General features: G+C 43.1%; 1 protein-coding gene and 1 pseudogene across 6 annotated transcripts in view; one reads left to right on the plus strand and one right to left on the minus strand.

Moving 5' to 3' along the window:
- Window positions 1-19,979, minus strand: part of LOC126933130 (UDP-glucuronosyltransferase 1-6) — a 113,874-nt gene that overhangs the window by 15,386 nt on the left and 78,509 nt on the right. For 2 of the 5 annotated variants that reach the window (XM_050752684.1, XM_050752686.1), the window contains exon 2: window positions 9,997-10,671. The exons of the other annotated variants lie outside the window; for them this stretch is intronic. In XM_050752684.1, the coding sequence (XP_050608641.1) occupies window positions 9,997-10,671 (675 nt within the window). The remainder of the gene's footprint in view (window positions 1-9,996; window positions 10,672-19,979) is intronic. 5 annotated transcript variants of the gene reach the window in all.
- Window positions 2,730-3,795, plus strand: LOC126933133 (dnaJ homolog subfamily B member 3-like; annotated as a pseudogene). The gene has a single exon (XR_007718430.1). The product of XR_007718430.1 is annotated as a dnaJ homolog subfamily B member 3-like (transcript).

A 19,979-nucleotide genomic window follows, 5' to 3' on the forward strand; every position in this document is an offset into this window, starting at 1 on the left:
CTCATGAATTACAACAGAGAACCATTGCTAAGCAATCCAATTAATCTCTGCTCTGGAACCAAAGCAGAATCCATTGCTAATTCCCTCATCCACCAAATATTTATGGAACGTGTGAGCCCTACTGTATGCCAGTCACTATGCTAGGAACTAGGGCCAGAAGGCCAAGTTAGAAAAGGTCCTTGCCTGAAAGGAGGGTTCAGGTGGACGGAGACAAATTCATGACCAGGCAATTACAGGGCATGGTGCTCTGGGGGCTGAGAAATCACATGGCAGGGCAGCAATGTGATGGTCTTGCTTTGAGGGCTACTAAAGAGTGACATGTCCATGGAAAGTGTTTCTGGAACCCTTTTGAAGGTACTTTCTTTTTAAGCTGAAGACCTAAGTTAATAGACCACCACTTGACACACTCCCAGCTCCTATCATCAAATCAGAATGAAGGGGTTTGTTACTAAAGGAGCAACATAAACATGTCCATTGCCATGTAGATTATCTACAGGACCCTCCAGGGAAACAAAGCCACCGTCCTTGAATCTCCACAGCATTTTGTTCTGCTCTGCCTTACATCTTTTAGCAGTTTGCATATCTGTCCCTGCTATTAGACTATAGCTATATCCTTTACATCTATTCCTTACAGGCAAGATTTTGGCTTTGGAATCATGCTGTCACTGAGGTGCCAGTACACGATTTTGGAGACAGTAAGCACTCTGGACATGCTTCTCTATACAGGTGACTTTCCTTCTCTTTTCGTTCTAGACCCTGTGTCCAAGATAGCAAGTAAGTGCTGAATCTGGATGTTTCTACCACTGTCTCTCAGACCCAGCTGCCATTATCCTATTTCAGGGCCCCAGCCCCCCAGTTCCCCAACCCACAGCTGTCCCTTCTGAATCACTGCATCGGCTGCCAACTGAAAAACCCCATGTCACCACCACTTCTAGAACCTTGATCAACAGCTTCCTGGGCACAGTAGAAAATTCAGACTCCTCTGCCTTGCTCTCAAAACTCTGGGATAGATCCCAGTCCCCCTGTCCAAGCTCATTCCTCCTCTCTAGCTCTTCTGCTTGCCCCCTCCCTCTGCCTCTTACCCTCCAGCCATTCTGGATCACTTGTTGTTCCCCAAACTTGCTTTGATGTTCCCAAATTGCTTTGTTCACACTGAACTCTACCCTCAGCCAGCTTACTATGACTGTTCATTGCGTGCTTACCAAGTGCCAAGTCCAGGTTTCAGTTATGTCACTAGAGGTTATATAAACTCAGAAGTTTGTTCTGGTGAGATAACACATCCCCATTAGCCCTAATACCCTTTATGAACTCTTAGAATGTTCTTTGGTTAATCATTTTCCCTTTAGAACTGAGTGACCTTTACTAGTGCAATGCCTCACAATTTATCAAAGCAAAGAATCCAATGTCAAAAAGAGAATAAGGAGGAGGTGAAGAGAACTCAGATCTCAAAAAAAATCCCCTCAAAATTCATGGTCATGACATAGCAGTTCTAGTGGAAATAATCACTGCATCTCAAGTTTATAGCACGCCAGTGTATGGCTTCGATACAGTAACTAGTGCTGTATTTCCTTTTGTCTGAGAGGATCTCCCTGGTGTTTGTTTTAGCAGTCAAGAAAAGTGGATTACACGCACAGTTGACCCTCCATATACTTGGGCTTCACATCTGCAGATTCAGTCAATAGCAGATTGAAAATATTTGGGGGTAAGATAAATGAAAAAAAAAAAACAAATAATACAAAGAAAAAACCAATACTGTAAAGCAACTTTTTATATAGCATTTACATTTATTATGTAAAAGTAATCAAGAGATGATTACAGGTTTAAAGGAGGATATGGGTAAGTCATATACATATACTGTGCCATTTTATAAAAGGAGCTTGAGCATCTAAATTTTGGTATGTGGAGGAGGGTTGTCCTAAACTAATCCCTTCAGAATACCAGGGACTACTGTACTAGACTAGCAGGTCTCTAAAGTATGAGCCAGGAAATCCTAGGGATCCCCAAGAATTTTTCAGGAGAATTTTGTAAAGTCAAAACTATTTCCATAATAATGCCACTTGATTTTTTCACTGTCATTCTCTCACAAATGTACAGTGGGGTTTTCCAGAAGCTACATGGGTGATGTGTAATATCACAATAGATTGAATGCAGAAGCTGACATAAGAATCCAGCTTTCTATTGAGCCACGTTCTAAAGAGAGATGCAAAAAATGTAAAACGATGCCACTCTTCTCACTACATTTTGTCTCAAAAAAAGTTAAATAAAAACGAGGTTTGTTAGTGTGTCATGGGTTTATTCTTATTAAATTGCCCAATGAATATGTTTTTAATTCTGTTTTAATCTCTAATGCAGTACATATGATAGGTATAATCCACATGAACAAAAGCAAACGGGTACCCGGGCTGGAACGTTAGAGAACTGCAGTCCTAAACAACAGGATGTTTTCAGCCCTGGTCAGACTAAACTCACTCCCACCACCCCCTTCCCTCCTGTGGCCGAGGAAAAAGACTGATATAAAGCCGACTTTAAGAAAAACAGTTCTTCAGGCAGCTAAAGTCAAAGCCCTCTCTTCTCCCTGACTTCTTTTTCCTACCCTTTTTGGAGACCATGGCTTTGGGGGCCGAAGTGGGTGGGGCCTGGTCGTGGAGCATCACAGAGCCTCACAGAGAGCAGGGCCAGTCCCAGCAGCACTGCATCCTGGGAAGCGAGGCGCTCATAGGCCTCGACCAATGAGATGTGGCTGCGTCACAAGGGGTGTCCCTCCAGGCGACCCAGGTCGCCAACCACTCGGGCCCGCGCTCGCTGCGCCAGTGCCCCGCGGGCCGTTCTGGGCGTCCAGCATGGTGGACTACTACGAGGTGCTGGGCGTGCCCCGGCAGGCCTCGACCGAGGCCATCAAGAGGGCTTACCGCAAACTGGCGCTCAAGTGGCACCCGGACAAAAACCCCGAGAACAAGGAGGAAGCAGAAAGGAGATTCAAGCAGGTGGCCGAGGCCTACGAGGTGTTGTCGGACGCCAAGAAACGTGACGTCTACGACCGCTATGGCGAGGCGGGGGCGGAGGGTAGCTGCGCAGTCGGCAGGCCTTTCGAGGACCCCTTCGAGTACATCTTCAGCTTCCGCGACCCGGCCGAGGTCTTCAGGGAGTTCTTCGGTGGCCAGGACCCATTCTCCTTTGATTTCTTCGGAAACCCGCTGGAAAATATTTTGGGGAGTCGGAGGAACTCCCGGGGAAGCAGAAGCAGAGGGTCTGTACCCCTTTTCTCCACCTTCAGTGAATTTCCAGCTTTTGGGGGTGGATTTTCTTCTTTTGATACAGGATTTAGTTCCTTTGGCTCCCTGGGAAGTGGGGGCCTTTCTTCCTTCTGCATGTCCTGTGGTAGTGATGGGACAGGCAGCTTCAAGTCCATGTCGACTTCCACTGAAATAGTTGATGGCCAAAAAAACCACCACCAAGAGAATCATTGAGAATGGCCAAGAAAGGGTGCAAGTGGAGGAAGATGGAGAGTTGAGTTAAAGTCCTTCATAATAAATGGCATAGAGCAGTTGCTCCGCATTGACACCGAGTAATCCCAGTCCACATTTGACTTAAAGCACATCTGGAGGAATAGTGGACTTTTTTTAGGATTGAAAGTGAACTTTGCTTTCAGAAAAACTGTACCCAAGAATTTATAAACATTTTATGCCAATGCCTGTCTTTACCGTTGGGACTACTACAGATAGGACCTCTGTTTGTCTTTCGATCATTGTAAATATCTGTGTGTGCTTTGCTATTTATTAAACTTAAGCCTGAGGCTGACAATGATTATTTCCTAGTGCTAGGACAGAATGTTCAGCTCAGCACTTTAAGCCTTAACTTTTTCTGTTGGGAAAGTGTGAGCCAGGTGGTTTGCTCTAAATCATTTGACTTCAGTGTTTTACTGTGTGGTGGTGAAATTATGAATATATTAATACTCTGGCTTAATTTAATGATGGCTTTTAATTGCACATAAATGCTGGTGATGTAGGAAGAGTTGACCATTATTTAGATAAAAGGTTAAACCCAGGCTTTATAAAAGCAGGTAAACCTGGTAAGGTGGATGCATTAGTTTCCTATCATGGCTGTAACAAATTACCCAAACTTGGTGGCTTAAAACGACACACGTTTTTCCTCTTAATATTTTGGAGGTCAGACATTTGAATCCCGTATCACTGAGCTGAAATCAGTGTAAGAAGCATGTTCCCTCTGAAGGCTAAGGACAGACCTTGGGGTTACATGGTTGGTCAATGGTGTACTAGGACTGCCTTCAGCCCTAACGTGGTTCTCCAACTATGGTAGGTCCCAGAAATGTAAAAAAAGCATTTCCAGAAGGCCACACAGGACTATCCTATTGCTGTGCTTGGGACATATCAAATTAGTTTGATGAAAGCCAAATGTATCTGTAATATTGTTTGGGTGAGTCACCATATACACAACTGAGAAAGTACCTTTCTGTTGGCACGGGTTATGCCCCAAATGAAGACCTTTTGGAGCATGTTGTCTTGGGGTAGTCCATCACAAAGGGTCCCATCTTACAGGGTCAACTCTGAGGAAAGGTTTGCATAAGACATGAGAGCAAAAGGGCAACTGAACTAGACAGGCTAAAAAAAAAATAAGAGCAGCATGCTGGTAATTTTTTACAGAAAAATCATGGCCTGAACACATCATTAACCAACAAAGACTGTGATAATGGGTTTGGATATGCTCCAGAACCCTCAAAATTCAGTCTGCATGGAATGGCACCCAAGCAATAAACAGCAGGAACATGGCAGTTAGCTGGCACCAACCCACAGGGGCACACAGGGTCTCACACTGAACTCTGAAATCAGCATGCTACAAGGTGCCTGGGTAGTTGCTTCTTATACAATAATTACACAAGAAGTATCAGAATAAGACAGACTGTCAGGGCTTTTGAAAAATGAGTTCATATTTTAGAGAACCAGACAAGGGAACTTACATGTGTGAAGATACTCACTGAGTAGTCTGCTGGGAGTGAGTTTGCTTTTGAAGCAGTTCAGGGATGAAAAGAGTTTTGAGAGATAGTAGGAAGGCATAGAAACAGTTTCATGGTAGTTTTGTGTGTTGGAAATCACCACTCTGGGTAGGGTAGAATGAGTGGGATTGTATCTACACAATTGGTTACATAAATCCTATTGTTTGGGTCAGCAAAGAGTGGCATACCAGTGTCACTCAGAGGTAGTGGGTCCCTGTAACAACTCTGGCTAGTTTTAACAGTTGAAAGCAAACACAACGTTCAAATTTTGATATATCCTGGATTACTGATGTCATAAATAGGAAGTGTTCCTTTTACAGAAGTGTAAACCTTGATTGATTATTGTTTGTTTGTTTTTTTGTTTGTTTTAGAGATGGGGTATTGCTCTGTGGCTGTTGCCTAAGCAAGATTATACCTCACTGTAACCACAAATTCCTGGGCTCAAGTGATCCTTCCTCCTCAGCATTCCCAGTAATTGAGACTACAGCTACCACGCCTAGCTAATTAAAAAAAATCTTCTTGTAGAGATGGGAATGATGTTTACCCACTCTGTTGTCCCAGCAAGAGCATTTTATTTGAAGAATTTTTAGAATTCAAAAATCTCCTTTTAAAATGTCTCATCTCAAAAACATAACTGCTAGAGGCCTGTATGTGTATATTCATCTCTTATAAAAGGATTTGATAAATCAGGTTTTCAGAATGGAAAAAGGGGTATTTCCTCTGGTGCAAAGATGACCATCTTGAGACCCCTAAAATGAATTCCCTCCATGGAATCACTTGTTGCTTCTCACCAAGCACAGCGGGCAAGGAAAGGCATGACCCTATGAGCCCCAGCAGACCTGGAGTCCTGTGACCAACTCAGTAGGGTCCAAAAAACCAAACTGCCAGGTATCTTTTCTGTCTAGAGCTCAACACAGCTGGTTTTAATTCAGCTTACATCACACACTGGAGAGTATCTGGAAGAGGGAATGATTCTTTCTGTCCATCGTCTTCTTCCCCTCTGATTCTACTTTCTGTCTCCAAACAGGTAGAGAGACTTCCCCATCATGGGAAATCATTCACATAACAGCTTACCTTTCTAGGAATTTCTAATTCTACTTTCTCATCAATGTTCTCAATAAATCTAGATTCATTTCCTTTTCTCACACTCTCCTTTAAACCCGTTCAGTATAACATCAATCACCACCAATCTTGTATTAGTCTGTTCTCACACTGCTATAAAGACATACTCAAGACTGGGTAATTTATAAAAGAAAGAGGTTTAAATGACTCACAGTTCCACATTGCTAGGGAGGCCTCAGGAAACTTACAATCATGACAGAAGGTGAGAGATAAGCAAAGGCATGTGTCACATGGCAGCAAGCAAGAGAGAAACAGAGAGGAAGAGCTTGTGAATGAATGGGGAAGAGCCCTTTATAAAACCATCAGCTCTCATGAGAACTCACTCAGTAGGATGAGAACAGCATGGGAGAAATTGCACACATGATCCAATCAGCTCCCACCAGGTCCCACCCTCAACACATGTGGATTATGGAGATTACAATTTGAGATGAGATTTGGGTGGAAACACAGAGTCAAACCATATCATTCTGCCCCCTGGCCCCTCCCAAATCTCATGTCTTTTCACATTTCAAAACCAATCGTGCTATCCCAACAATCCTCCAAAGTCTTAACTTATTTCAGCACTAACTCAAAAGTCCATAGTCCTAAGTCTCATCTGAGACAAGGCAAGTCCCTTCCCCCTATGAGCCTGTAAAATCAAAAGTTAGTAACTTCCAAGACACAATTGGGGTACAGAAATTAGGTAAATATTCCCATTCCAAATGGGAGAAACTGGCCAAAAAAAGGAGGGGGGGCTACAGGCCCCATGCCAGTCCAAAATCAGGCAGGGCAGTCATTAAATCTTAAAGCTCCAAAATGATCTCTTTTGACTTCATGTCTCACATCTAGGTTATGCTGATGCCAGAAGTGTGCTCTCACAGTCTCAGGCAACTTGGACACTGTGGCTTTGCAGGGTAAAGTCCCCCTCTATGCTGTCTTCAGAGACTGGCATTGAATGTCTGCGGCTTTTTCAGGCACATAGTGCAAGCTATTGGGTCTACTATTTGGGGTTCTGGAGGATGGTGGCCTTCTTCTTACAACTCCACTAAGCAGTTCCCCAGTGGAGACTCTGTGTGGGGGCTCCAACCTCACATTTCTTTACCACCCTGCCCTAGCAGAGGTTCTCCATAAGGGCTTCACCCATGCAGCAAACTTCTGCCTGGACTTCCAGGCATTTCCATACTCCTCTGAAATTTATGTGGAGGTTCCCAAACCTAAATTCTTATCTTCTGTGTACCCACAGGCCCAACACCACATGGAAGCTGCCAAGACTTGAGGCTTGCACCCTCTGAAGCAACAGCCTGAGCTGTACCTTGGCCCCTTTTAGCCATGGCTAGAGTCACTGGGACACAGAGTGTCCAGTGCAGTCCTGAGGCTGCACACAGCACGGGGGCCCTAGCCCAGCCCACAAAACCATTTTTCCTTCCTAGGCCTCCAGTCCTGTGATGGGAGTGTCTGCTGCAAAGGTCTCTGATATGCCCTGAAGCCATTTTCCACATTGTCTTGGCGATTAATATTTGGCTCCTCCTTATTTATGGAAATTTCTTTAGCCAGTATTTCTGCAGCTGGCTTGAATTTCTCCCCAGAAAATGGGTTTTTCTTTTATACCACATGGTCAGTCTGCAAATTTTCCAAACTTTTATGGTCTGCTTCCCTTTTAAACCTAAATTCCAATTTCAGATCACCTCTCTCAAGTTCATAGTTCCACAGATCTCTAGGGCAGGGGAAAAAATGCCACCAGTCTCTTTGCTAAAGCATAGCAAGAGTGACCTTTGCTCCAGTTCCCAACAAGTTCCTCATCTCCATCTGACACTCAGCCTGGACTTCATTGTCCACAACATTATCAGCATTTTGGTCAAAACCATTCAACAAGCCTCTAGGAAGTTCCAAACTTTCCCACATCTTCCTGTCTTCTTCTGAGCTCTCCAAACTGTTCCAACCTCTGCCTGTTACCCAGTTCCAAAGTCACTTGCACATTTTCAAGTATCTTTATAGCAGTACCCCACTCTCCATGGCACCAATTTACTGTATTAGTCCATTCTCACACTGCTATAAAGACAAACCCAAGACTGGGTCATTTATAAAGGAAAGAGCTTTAATTGACTCACAGTTCCATGTTGCTGTGGGGGCCTCAGGAAACTTATAATCCTGGCAGAAGGTGAGAGAGACGCAAAGCCATGTCTTATACAGTGGCAAGCAAGAAAGAGAGACGAAGAGCTTGCAAGTGAAGGGATAAGGGCTCCTTATAAAACCATCAGATCTCATAAGAATTCACTACGATGAGGGCAGCAGGTGGAAAACTGCCCCCATGATCCAATCATCTCCCACCAGGTCCCATCCTCAACACGTGGGGATTATGGGGATTACAATTCAAGTTGAGATTTGGTGGGGGACACAGAGCCAAACCATGTTAAATCTGGTGTGACCTCATGCTGGGAAACAATCAATGGATTCACTATTAAATATATTAGCCTGTTCTTTACCACACTCGAAAATTAGCCTTGTTAATGTGGAATTCTCTAAGGGGCATAGCAAGAGTGATCTGTGCCACAGTTCCCAATTTGTTCTGCTCCACTGAAATAACAGTGAAGATTTGAGCAATGTAGTTAACACTGGAGAATATGTTCACATTGAAAAACTGGAAGAAAAGGGCAAGAGTCACTATTTAAATGCCATCCCATTTTTCAACATTTTTACAAATCTAATAAACCCATATTTTATAATTGAATAACTACACTGCATAAGAGGGAAAATCACCAATAAAAAAAATCATGTGGTTTGATTTAAAAAATGAAACTTAGAGTATTTTGCAATAATACCTATGTTAATAAAAAGAATTACAGAAATAAAAATACCAAAGGATCTAAAGTTATGGAAGTTCATATGCATTCGGTGAATATGACATAAAAAGGCTGAATTCATATTAATGAACCCCAAATATTCTGGAATAATGAAAGCTGCCTTTGAAATGTTTGGTAAAGGAGTAGATCCCACTATAGAAACTTGGAGTGGGATAGGGTGGGTTTGGTGATGTGATCAGCCTCTCCTGAGAGATGCTTCCCTTGTTGGACACATGTCCATTCATCACTGTCCCCAGGTTACTGGGCTTATACACTCACAGTTTATCTCCTCCCTAGTCCCCTCCACAATTTCTTGATAATTTCAGCATTCCAAGTAGCAGACCCATTTGACCTGCAACCATCACTATTCCTTCCAAAATCTGAGATGTCCCCACATCATGCACCAGACCCCAAATCCTGAACAGAAAATCTTTTGTTAGCACAGATCCCTCTCTGGAAACTGAATTCCGTGTGTAATTCCAGAGTCACAGACAGACATCCCACTTTCATTGCCCTACTTCCACTGAACTGAGTCAACCTCTTTGACACTTCTACTTCCTGTGAGTGCTTAGGTCTCCTGTGGTCACCTCTCTATCTTTTGCAAGATGGGACCACTAAAAATTATCACGTTAACTATGGTAATTTGCTGTTGTATCATCTTTCCCCTGAAAATTATGCAAACAAAAAATCCAGGATGGGTCAATTCTCAATGTAGAGTGTCCCTGCTCCTGCCCAATGAAGGGCATGCACAACCATGACTATGGTGCCTTTACAAACGAACAGTCTCCATGAGTCACACCAGTCCTTGCCCATCCTTTGACAAACATTCGTGTCTGCCTCTTCTTCCTCTCAGTGACCATTTAAAACCTGAAATACCCTACTAGAGACCCCTTAACAGTTTATCTCATGGAAGACTATCATGACAACAAGCAGAAATAAAAGCACTGGAAAGAGAAGTAGATATAGAAGCAATTGTAAGTAAACACATTTTTTTAAAAAGTGTTTTGCTTGGAACATTGATTGGATGAAGGCACGAACACCAACCTGAGATAGTGGCTTCCTGTTGGCACAGTTGATGCCCCCAGTGAAGACCAGGTTGGGCATGATTGGCCTGGGGTAGTCCATCACAAAGTCCCCTCGGAACAGCCACACGGATGCATGGCTGAGAAGATCCACCACTGACACCTCTCTCTGAAAAAGCTCAGAGGCAAGGCTTGCATAAGGGGCAGAAAGAGCATCGCAAATGTAGGACAGGGCCAGAGGATAGAGCATGTTCTTGACCCTTTGCAGGAATGTCATGTGATCTGAATTGGTTGTTAATAACTTAGGAATATAGGAGTAAGGATTTGGACACTGTGTGCCCTTAAAGTCTAAATCACATGGAATGTACCTTAAAAAAAACACAGCAGGAATTGATAGGTACTTAGCCAGCACCACCCCACAGAGGTAAATGGGGTCTATTAAAACCACATCAAAGGAAGTAGCATTCAGGTGCCTCATTAGGGTCTCATTATGCAGTATCTCCACACAAGACCTATGAAAGACCAAAGATATATTTTTCAAAATTGCCATACTTTTAGAAAATGTCTTCAGAAAATGTTCTGTTTCAAAGTACAGCTGAGTGTGGCCCAGCATAAGGCGATCAAATTCATCCTGGGTCCACGGAATGGCATAGGTTGTCAGGGTGAAAAAGTTCTCTTCTTTGATGTGCATATTCACCTCTGGGGTGAGGACCACCACCTGGTGGCCTCTGGCATGGAGCTCCCGCACGGCTTCCCGCATGCTAAGCCAGTGGCTGCCATCAATGGGTACCACCAGCACTTTCCCACTCTCAGCCCAGGGCTGGACACTGAGGAGGAGGGCTGGACACTGAGGAGGAGCAGCAGTCCTGTAGCCAGCCACAGCAGGGGAACCTGGAGTCCTGTGGCCATCTCAGCAGAAGCCGCCAACAGCTGACTGTCCACCCCACGCTGTGCCTTCTACATTTGTTTTCTTCATCTTAATTACCTTGTCACTGAGCCACCTAGCAAATCATCATGTAATTGGAAGACAGAGTGCCCTCCTCTAGTTAATTATTACCGATAAACCAATCATTGTCTTTCATTATGGGCCCCACCTTGGGAAAGACCGATCACTCCTATCTTGAAAAGCTCATCTGACCCTGCGCTTGCTCTGGGGAACATCCAAGTTTACGCTCTTGTCTCTCATCCAATTCCCAATACAAGGCTGTGAACACCCATTTCATGTCACTGCCTCCTACTTCTCTATGAACCACATTTATCAGGCTGCAGCTGAGGTCTGAGGAGTCACCACTGCCCTAGTCCCCAACCATATGCTCTCTGCTGGATGTGACCCTATTTGCTAATGCTTCAAACTCTTTCTTCTCATGTATGAGTAACATAGCACATCCAAAAAACATACAACATTGCTAAGCCAGCTTTCTCTAAACAGAGAGTGTGTAGGCTGGCTATCTGGTTTTGGTCATTTTTCACACCAGAATGTTTCTTGTATGGATCAAAGAGGACTATCTCTGAAGTGGCTGTCAATATGAAAAAAAGCTGCAGGGAGGCTGAGCTCAAGATGTGGTTATCGGATTCTTGGGAAGACCTTGTTGAGGATTCTCCATCTATCCCATGGAATAAGAGGTCCTGCTGTCTAAAGCACACATGGGCAAGATAACCCTAGCAAGGACCCACGGTGGGTTCAGGGAGCTCCCTGCTCACCAAGGGACTGGGGGAGCTAGAACCTGGCCTCAGATCTTGTACAGTCTGAATTCCTCTTCTGAATGCTGAAGGCTCCAGTCTTCTGCAAGTCTGCTTAAAGACTAAAGTGTCCATTCATCCAGGCCTTTATTTCATCCTGAAGATTATGATCAGGCTTTTCTCCAAGTCAATCCAGCACCAAGTTCTGATAAGAACGGTTCCTCCAGAACAGCATGGGCTGCATAATTTGTGGGGACCCAAGTTCAAATTTCAGATGGAGAATTAAATGTGTGCCCTTCTAAGAGAGAGACACCCTGAGCACTCACAAGGGTCTCAAGTCCACAAGGTTCATCCTGTTCCGGAAAGTCACCTCTACGTGTGCTCACAAGATTGCTCATGCCTCCTTGTACTGGTCACCCCAGGATGATGTGGGCAGGTTCTCTGGTCTGTGCACACTTTCTATCTCACTGTCTCTGTGTCTTCTTGCCTGGCCATGTCTGCCATTTCTGTTGAGGCTGAGGCTTCCCTTAGAGAGGAAGTTACCCCCATTAGAGATCCACATTGATAATAGATTGCACCTTTGGACAGAAACTATGGGACAGGCAGCGAATGGAAGCATCCACCAGGGACACGCCCAGCTCAAGGGCAACACAAGCAGGATGGCACAGAGAAGGAAGGTCTTCAAGGGCTTTGGGAACTCTCCAGGGGAGGACAATTCCTGGGGAATTGTGAAGATATAAAGGGCTAGAAAGGGATTCTTAGCGGTGAGTGCAACGTCTCAGCCTCTGAATTATACTTCCAACCCATTTAAAATTCTTTCCCTCTAAGCACCCTCCTGATGAGTCCAAGGTGAGGGGTGGAACACACCTGGGAGGTTGCTCTTGCCACATTCATGGGCTCCCGTGTTCCACCTCCAAGTAGTGGTGTTTTATTTAGACAGCGAAGTCATCTGATTTCAAGTGACACATCTGGAACACCTAGACACTGGGGAGGCCCATGTACCTTGGAAGATGGTGGTACTCCAGAGACCTGGGGGTGCTGAGGAGAGCAGAACTACAGGGAGGGAGGAGCTCCTGGTGCCTGGGAAACAGGAGCAGCTGCCCAAGGCACCAGCTTCCAGGGTCTGGAGATGAGGAGGGGTCTGGGCCGCACAGATAGACTTGGAGCCATCTGAATATGTGGTGGTTGAAGCCATGGGTGTCAGTGAGGTCACCCCAGCAAAGTCCAGAGACAGAAAAAGGCATCCTGAAAGCCTGACCTGTGTAGTCTTATTTGCCTCTGCCAATCTCACAGACCTAAACATACAAACTGGAACTCTTTCATGTTTTTAAGAGAACGTAGAAACTAATCTTCACATCTTGGGGTGGACAAAGTTTCCTTAGGGTACAAAAAGTACAAACAATAAAAACTGCTAGAATGTACCTCATCAAAATCTAGAACTTTTGCTCTTTGAAAGGTATCGTTTTCTAAAGATGAAAAAAAAAAAAAAAAGGAAGACAAGGAGAAAAGGAGATAATTGAATGGTAAGCTGATAGCTCTGAAGGCTGGAGAATAGAACTCTATGGAGTGCAGGAACAAAAATTAAATTTAAATTAAATTTAAAGGAACAAAAATTAAATTCCTCATATAGAGGAAAATCTCCTAGCTTTGAATTAGATGTGGGTTTCACTTTAAGTTTAGTGTCTGTGGTAGGCAGAATCACAGCCCCACGAAAGTATCTACATTGTAGTTCCTCAAATCTGGGAATATGTTCTGTTACAGATGGAAGAGACTTCACAGATCTGATTAAATTAAGGGTTTTGAGTTGGGGAGGTCATCCTGGATGTCTGGGTGGGACGATGTAATCACAAGGGCTCTTACAAGTGAAAGAGACAGGTGTAAGAGTTGGAGACTTGAGGATGCTGCACTGCGTCTCCATGGAAATGGAAAAGTACCATGGAATTCCAAAATTAAGAAGGGAAAAGGAAATTTCTGTTAGAGGAATGAGCTTACACTCAATGGAAAGAATACAATTAAGAACAGAGAGAATCAGAATGCTGACATCAAAGAAACTATCAGATTGAAACCATTCTGGTTTTTGTTGTATTTTAAATAAATAAATTTAAAAACCATAGGAGCTGAAACTCCTGAGCTCAATGATTCTCCCACCTGAGCCCCCCAAGTAGCTGGGACCACAGGTGCATTCCACTGCACCTAACTTTTCATATTGGAGTTTAAAAAACTGTTTTCTAAACTTTTAAAACACGATTTTCACATGCCAAAGAAATTTTCATTTTTTTAAGACAGGGCCTCACTCTGTCACCCAGGCTGGAGTTAGGTGGTGTGAACACATGGCACACTGCAGTCTCCATCTCCTGGGATCAAGTGATCCTCCTGCCCCAGCCTCCCCAGTAGCTGGCACTACAGGCCTGCACCATCACAGCTGGATGCTGTTTTGATTTTTTGTAGAGATGGAGTCTCAGCATGTTGCCCAGGCAGCTCTCAGACTCCTGGGCTCAAACAATCCTCTTGCCTCAGTCTCCCAAAGGGCTGAAATTACAGGTGTGAGCCACCCACCTGCACACAAATTATTTTCAAATTAAAAGAGATGTGGAATTTTAAAAATAATGTAGGGGTAGCAATACTGATATCAGATAAAATGTATTTTAAGAATTATTATCTAATGACAATAGCAAACTATGTGAAGAAAACACAAGTCTCAAACCTACATGCATCAATCTAATCACTATGTATAAAGCAAAAACTATTCAAGAACCAAAATATAACTGGAGCAGAATTTGTTATGTAAGGGGATTTTTAAAAAGACATCCTTCCCAGAATTGGGAAGGTTTAGTAGAGGGTTTTTAAAAGATAGAAAAATTGCCCAGTGTGGTGATGGCTCACACCTGTAATCCCAGCATTTTCGAAAGCCAAGGCTAGTGAATCACTTGAGGTCAGGCATTTGAGACCAAACTGGCCAACATGATGAAACTCCATCTCCAGAAAAATGCAAAAAAAAATTAGCTGGGCATGGTGTCATGCACCTCTAGTCCCAGCCACTTGGGAGACTGAGGCAGGAGAATCAGTTCAACCAAGGAGGTGGAGGTTGCAATGAGCCGAGATCCCACCACTGCCCTCCAGCCTGGGAAACAGAGCGAGACTCATTCTCAAAAAAAAAAAAAAAAAAAAAAAAAAAAAAAAAAAAAAAAAGAAAAGAAAAGGAAAGAAAAGGAAAGAAAAGAAAAAGACAAGAAGAGAAAAATTGAAAAGACAGAATTTTAGTTGTGTCCATGGAACATTTATAAACATTGACCATATTGTTGTCACTAACTGCATAGGACAACTGAGCACTTGAAATGTGGCTATTCCAAATGGAGATATGCTGTAAGTGTCAGATATATGCTAGAGTTTGAAGACTTAACAAGAAAAAAAATCTATGAAAGATAGCTAAGTCATAATCTCATATTGAATACATGTTGAAAGAATAATATTTGGGATAAATCTGGTTTAATAAAATGCATTTTAAAATTAATTTCAGTGGTTTCTTTTTTGCTGGTTTCTAACATGCCCACTAGAAGAGTTTAAATTATGTATGTGGCTTACATTATATTTCTATTCTGTATTAGACTATCAAGTAACCTATTAAGAATTTCTTAAGTAGTGTCTTCACAAGAAACGTTTTCTTATTATAATGCAAAATAACTAGAAAAAATAAGAGGGAGATGACTACAAAAAATATTCACAATATCAGAATTAGGAAACAGACTTATAGACAGTCATTGCATCAAAGGAGAAATTTTAAAACTGATATTTAAATTATCTAAAAGCAGTGACAAGAACAGCAATTTTTAACAAAACCTGAGGGACACAGAAAAAGTTTTACTCAGAGCCCTCAATGCTTCATTAAGAAAAATCAAATGTAAAGAAATGTAACATTCCTCTAACGAAGTTAGAAAAGCAGCTACAAAATCAGCCAAAAGAAACGAGGATAAAATCATTAAGGCAAAAGTAAGCTGCAATTAATGAGACAGAAAATGAAACACTAAAAAGAATATACAAATTCCACAATTATTTCTTTGAGAAGACCAGTCAAATAATTCAACCTATCATAAACTTTAAATCAAGGAGAAAGAGAGGCAGAAAAAACATAAGATTTCAAATATGGTCTTGTATATTTGCAGAAAAATTTCAAATCTAAGGGTCAACCAAACCAAGTAAGTAAGGGTGACAAAATAACAAAGGAAATTAACGTAATAAAAATGATAATGGCATGCCTATCAGAGATAATACATGATAAAGATTTTGGTGTAAATGATCTATCATGCACTCAGTAAATTGGCATGAACACGGCAAAGGTCTCCAGGTGAAACACCTTGTTCTGCAGGAGTCTTTTAAACTCTAGTAATGATGATGATAGTTCTTCCTCTAAGAGGCCTAAGGTGATCTGTGAAAATTCTTCTTTATTCACTTGACCCAGAAACACCACAAAATCATGCAAAACAAGAGGTTTCAGTTTTCCTGTTCACTTAAAGGACATTCGTGAAACTACCCAGGCCATCAAGTATATGCATATACAAAGAGCCACCAAGTGTCTGAAAGCTGTCACTTTACGGAAGCAGTGTGTACCATTTCGATGTTGCAATGGAGGGGCTGGCAACGTGCCCAGGGACGAACAGTGGGGCTGGACACAGGGTCAGTGGCCCAAATAGGGTGCTGGATTTTAGATGCACATGCTTCAAAATGCAAAGAATAATGCTGAATGTAAGGGTTTAGGTGTAGATTCTCCCATCATTAAGCATATCCAAGTAAACAAAGCATCCAAATGAGCCATGGGTCTTGCAGAGCTCATTATCAGATTAACCCTTACATGACCCCCACTGCCATATCAAGATGATTTTTACTGATAAGGAACAAATTGTTCCTAAACCTGAGGATGAGGTTGCATAGGAGAAAAAGATATCCTAGAAGAAAATAAAGGAAAAAAATACCTATGGCACCAGAATAAATTCAGCATAAAGTAAATGCAATTGTAGGTAAACATGTTTTTAAAAAGTGTTTTGTCTGGAACATTGATTGGATGAAGGCACCAATACAGACTTGAGATAGTGGCATCCTGTTGGCACAGTTGATGCCCCAATGAAGACCATGTTAAGCGTGATCAGCCTGGGGTAGTCCATCCCAAAGTCCCCTTGGAGCAGCCACACAGATGCATGACTGAGAAGATTCACCACTGACACCTGTCTCTGAAAAAGCTCAGAGGCAAGGCTTGCATAAAGAGCAGAAACAGCATGGCAAATGTAGGACAGGACCAGAGGGCAGAGCATGTTCTTGACTCTTTGCAGGAATGTCATGTGGTGTGAATTGGTTGTTAATAACTTAAGAATACAGGAGGAAGGATTTGGACATTGTGTGCCCTTAAAGTCTAAGTCACATGGAATGTTCCTGAACAAAAAACACAACGGGAATCGACAGGTACTTAGCCAGCACCATCCCACAGACAGAAATGGGGTCTGTTAAAACCACATCAAAGGAAGTAGCATTCGGGTGCCTCATTAGGCAGTATTATGCAGTAGCTCCACACAAGACCTATGAAAGACCAAAGACATATTGTTCATAATTGCCGTATTTCTAGAAAATGTCTTCAGAAGATGTTCTGTTTCAAAGAACCATTGAGTGTGGCCCAGCAAAAAGCGATCAAATTCATCCTGGGTCCATAAGGAATGGCATAGGTTGTCAGGGTGAAAAAGTTCTCTTCGTTGATGTGCATATTCACCTCCGGTGAGGACCACCGCCTGGTGGCCTCTGGCATGGAGCTCTCACACGTCCTCCCACATGCTGAGCCAGTGGCTGCCATCAGCGGGCACCACCAGCACCTTCCCACTCTCAGCCCAGGGCTGGACACTGAGGAGGAGCAGCAGTCCTGTGGCCAGCCATGGCAGGGGAACTTGGGATCCTGTGGCCATCTGAGCAGAAGCCATCAGCAGCTGACTGTCCACCCCATGCTGTGCCTCCTACCTTTGCTTTCTTCATCTTAATTACCTTGTCACTGAGCCACATAGCAAACCAACGTGTAATTGGAAAACAGAGTGCCCTCCTCCAGTTACTTATTATCCATTAATCTATCATTGCCTTTCATTATGGGCCCCACCTTGGGAAAGACCGATCACTCCTGTCTTGAAAAACTCATCTGACCCTGCGCTCACTCCGGGGAACATCCAAGTTCAAGCTCTTGTTTCTCATCCAATTCTCAACAAAAGCCTGTGGTAACCCATTTAACGTCACAGCCTCCTACTTCTCTGTTAACCACGTTTATCAGGCTGCAGCTGAGGTCTGAGAAGTCACCAACAGTGGTAGGCAATAGTAGGCAATCCACATTCACGCTCATGAATAACAACAGAGAACCACTACTAAGCAATCCAATAAATCTCTGTTTTGGAACCAAAGCAGAATCCATTGCTAATTCCCTCATCCACCTAATATTTATGGAATGTGTGAGCCCTACTGTATGCCAGTCACTATGCTAGGAACTAGGGCCAGAAGGCCAAGTTAGAAATGGTCCTTGCCTGAAAGGAGGGGTCAGGTGGATGGAGACAAATTCATGACCAGGCAATTACAGGGCATGGTGCTCTGGGGGCTGAGAAATCACATGGCAGGGCAGCAATGTGATGGTCTTACTTTGAGGGCACCTAAAGAGTGACATATCCATGGAAAGTGTTTCTGGAACCCTTTTGAAGGTACTTTCTTTTTAAGCTGAAGACCTAAGTTAATAGGCCACCACTTGACACACTCCCAGCTCCTATCATCAAATCAGAATGAAGGGACTTGTTACTAATGGAGCAACATAAACATGTCCATTGCCATGTAGATTATCTACAGGACCCTCCAGGGAAACAAAGCCACCGTCCTTGAATCTCCACAGCATTTTGTTCTGCTCTGCCTTACATCTTTTAGCAGTTTGCATATCTGTCCCTGCTATTAGACTATAGCTATATCCTATACATCTATTCCTTACAGGCAAGATTTTGGCTTTGGAATCATGCTGTCACTGAGGTGCCAGTACACGATTTTGGAGACAGTAAGCACTCGGGACATGCTTCTGTACACAGGTGACTTTCCTTCTTTTTTCGTTCTAGACCCTGTATCAAAGATAGCAAGTAAGTGCTGAATCTGGATGTTTCTACCACTGTCTCTCAGACCCAGATGCCATGGTCCTATTTCAGGGCCCCAGCCCCGCAGTTCCCCAACCCCTAGTTGTCCCTTCTGAATCACAGCATCGGCTGCCAACTGAAAAACCCCACGTCGCCGCCACTTCTAAAACCTTGATCAACAGCTTCCCGGGCACAGAAGAAAATTCAGACTCCTCTGCCTTGCTCTCAAAACTCTGGGATAGATCCCAGTCCCCCTGTCCAAGCTCATTCCTCCTCTCTAGCTCTTCTGCTTGCCCCCTCCCTCTGCCTCTTACCCTCCAGCCATTCTGGATCACTTGTTGTTCCCCAAACTTGCTTTGATGTTCCCAAATCGCTTTGTTTACACTGAACTCTACCCTCAGCCAGCTTACTATGACTGTTCATTGCGTGCTTACCAAGTGCCAAGTCCAGGTTTCAGTTATGTCACTAGAGGTTATATAAACTCAGAAGTTTGTTCTGGTGAGATAACACATCCCCATTAGCCCTAATACCCTTTATGAACTCTTAGAATGTTCTTCGGTTAATCATTTTCCCTTTAGAACTGAGTGACCTTTACTAGTGTAATGCCTCACAATTTACCAAAGCAAAGAATCCAATGTCAAAAAGAGAATAAGGAGGAGGTGAAGAGAACTCAGATCTCAAAAAATTATCCCCTCAAAATTCATGGTCATGACATAGCAGTTCTAGTGGAAATAATCACTGCATCTCAAGTTTATAGCACGCCAGTGTATGGCTTCGATACAGTAACTAGTGCTGTATTTCCTTTTGTCTGAGAGGATCTCCCTGGTGTTTGTTTTAGCAGTCAAGAAAAGTGAATAACACGCACAGTTGACCCTCCATATACTTGGGCTTCACATCTGCAGATTCAGTCAACAGCAGATTGAAAATATTTGGGGGGAATAGAAATGAAAAAAAATACAAATAATAAAAAGAAAAAACCAATACTGTAAAACAACTTTTTACACAGCATTTACATTTATTATGTAAAAGTAATCAAGAGATGATTACAGGTTTAAAGGAGGATATGAGTAGGTTATATACAAATACTGTGCCATTTTATAAAAGGAGCTTGAGCATCTAGATTTTGGTATGAGGAGGAGTGTTGTCCTAAACTAATCCCTTCAGAATACCAGGGACTACTGTACTAGACTAGCATGTC

This window comes from Macaca thibetana, chromosome 12 (genome assembly GCF_024542745.1).
Source record: "Macaca thibetana thibetana isolate TM-01 chromosome 12, ASM2454274v1, whole genome shotgun sequence".
Taxonomy (NCBI): domain Eukaryota; kingdom Metazoa; phylum Chordata; class Mammalia; order Primates; family Cercopithecidae; genus Macaca; species Macaca thibetana.